At 53.3% G+C, this 1,890-nt stretch overlaps 1 protein-coding gene across 1 annotated transcript; it reads left to right on the top strand.

The window, feature by feature from the left end:
- Positions 1-136: 136 nt before the first annotated feature.
- On the top strand, positions 137-1,779 carry NUP62CL (nucleoporin 62 C-terminal like). Its single transcript, XM_005431567.2, has 5 exons — positions 137-167; positions 613-721; positions 873-1,017; positions 1,454-1,503; positions 1,625-1,779. The coding sequence occupies exons 3-5, from the start codon at positions 886-888 to the stop codon at positions 1,761-1,763; spliced, it is 321 nt and encodes a 106-aa protein (XP_005431624.2). The 5' UTR covers positions 137-167; positions 613-721; positions 873-885; the 3' UTR covers positions 1,764-1,779.
- The last annotated feature ends 111 nt before the right edge of the window (positions 1,780-1,890 follow it).

Genomic DNA, 1,890 nt, shown 5'->3' with positions numbered 1-1,890 from the left:
TTCTCCAAGGGCCCTGCATTCCATGGCTCATGCAACCTGGTAATGCTGTCTTCTCTTCACAGTGGGTGCCACCTCCACTGGTTCCACTGGGACAGCCAGTCTGGGGACACTTGGCTTTGGATTAAAGGTTCCTGGAACCACAGCTGCCACCACAAGCACTGCCACAGGTAGGAACAGGATGCTGAAAGTCACTGAAGAGAAGGGAGACTGAATTCAGTGCTCTGTACAGGTGTAAAGGGCCATGTCAGAGTAGCAGCTCAGCAGCTGTGATTTGTAAAGCCCTCAAGTAACTGAAATCCACAGTCTGTCTTTCTCTGATCCTTTTCCACCTCTTTGAGGAAACACAGAAGTTCTCTCACCCAGTGCAGAGGTGCAGGGGAGGAGCTGGGTGTGCTGGCAGTTCTTGGTTCTAGCAGTAAAACATGGGGATGTTGACAAGGGGTTGGGCTGGGGATGTTTTCATTCCCTCCTTGACTGATGTACGATCTGCTGTTGTTCCCTTCAGAGGGATCTGCTGCAGCTCCCCAGCCATGGGCACCCTGGAGCTGCTCTCTGTTAGAGAGGTGCCAGCTGTGTCCCCTTCTGCTGCCTGACTGGAATCTCTTCCTGCAGGGACAACTTCTGCTTCTGGCTTCCCTTTGAACCTGAAGCCATTGACCACCACTGGTGCCATTGGAGCTGTGACCTCCACAGCTGCCACAACCACAACCACCACAGCCAGGTGGGTGTTTGCTGCCATTGACCCTTTCCTGCCTGGGCTGGAGCAGCTGCAGGGCTCAGGCTGGGCTCTGGAGCAGGAAGGGGAGATCAGTGAGAGTTGTGGTGTTTGTCTGTCCTGACCTCGTGTCCTGTGCTGCCCTCACTCCTCTCAGTGCCCCCCCAGTGATGACTTATGCCCAGCTGGAGAGTCTGATCAACAAGTGGAGCCTGGAGCTGGAGGACCAGGAGAAGCACTTCCTGCATCAGGCCACACAAGTCAATGCCTGGGACCGCATGCTGATCGAGAACGGGGAGAAGGTGAGGAGGCCTCCAGAGCAACCTCATTCTGCTGGCTTGGCTCCTCCAGGGGCTCTGTTACAGGTGCCACAGGCATCTAGAACATGGTACAGATAGCTGTGAGCTCCCCTGGGTGCTTTTCACAGTCTCTGTGTGTCTCTTCTGGCCTTTAGGCCTTGGAGCTGGGAATGTGTTCTGTGCCTTTGCTCTGTGACACCAAGTTCTCTTGTGGGGGATTATTCCAAGTTTATTCCATCACTGGGGTGGATTAGTGATGAGGAATAAGGAATAAGGGAGGATCATTATTCCCTTATTCCATCTTGGGTCTCTAAATCTTTGTGTCCATCTCTCATTTCCAGCAGAACTTGCACGGTGCTGCTTTCTCCCTCCCACCTCTCTTCTTTGCAGAGCTGACTTCCTGGTTTTCAGGGTGTAATGAAATGTCTTCTGTTTCCAGATTACTTCCTTACACAGAGAAGTAGAGAAGGTGAAGGTTGACCAGAAGAGGTAGGTGACCATGAGCACTTGAATTGATTTTATTTCTTCTCTGCATTGTCCTGCCTGGCTGTGGGACAGCTCTGCAATGTCTGCAACACGAAAGGGAAGCAGTTGGCATTTCTCTTTGCAGGCTGGATCAGGAACTGGACTTCATTCTGTCCCAGCAGAAGGAGCTGGAGGACTTGCTGACCCCTCTGGAGGAGTCTGTGAAGGAGCAGAGCGGGACCATCTACCTGCAGCACGCGGATGAGGAACGGGAGAGGACGTGAGGCACCGACCTGCTGGGGATGGGCATGGGCACTGTGCTGGGCTCACAGCAGCCAGCAGCACGTGGAGCTGGGATGGGGGACAGGATTGAACAAGCAGTGGCTGCTGTCAGATATTTAATCCTGTTTT

The sequence above is a fragment of the Geospiza fortis genome, unplaced genomic scaffold, assembly GCF_000277835.1.
Source record: "Geospiza fortis unplaced genomic scaffold, GeoFor_1.0 C13657822, whole genome shotgun sequence".
Taxonomy (NCBI): domain Eukaryota; kingdom Metazoa; phylum Chordata; class Aves; order Passeriformes; family Thraupidae; genus Geospiza; species Geospiza fortis.
Note: the sequence above shows the minus strand (reverse complement) of the source record. Positions and strands in the feature narration are given on the sequence as shown.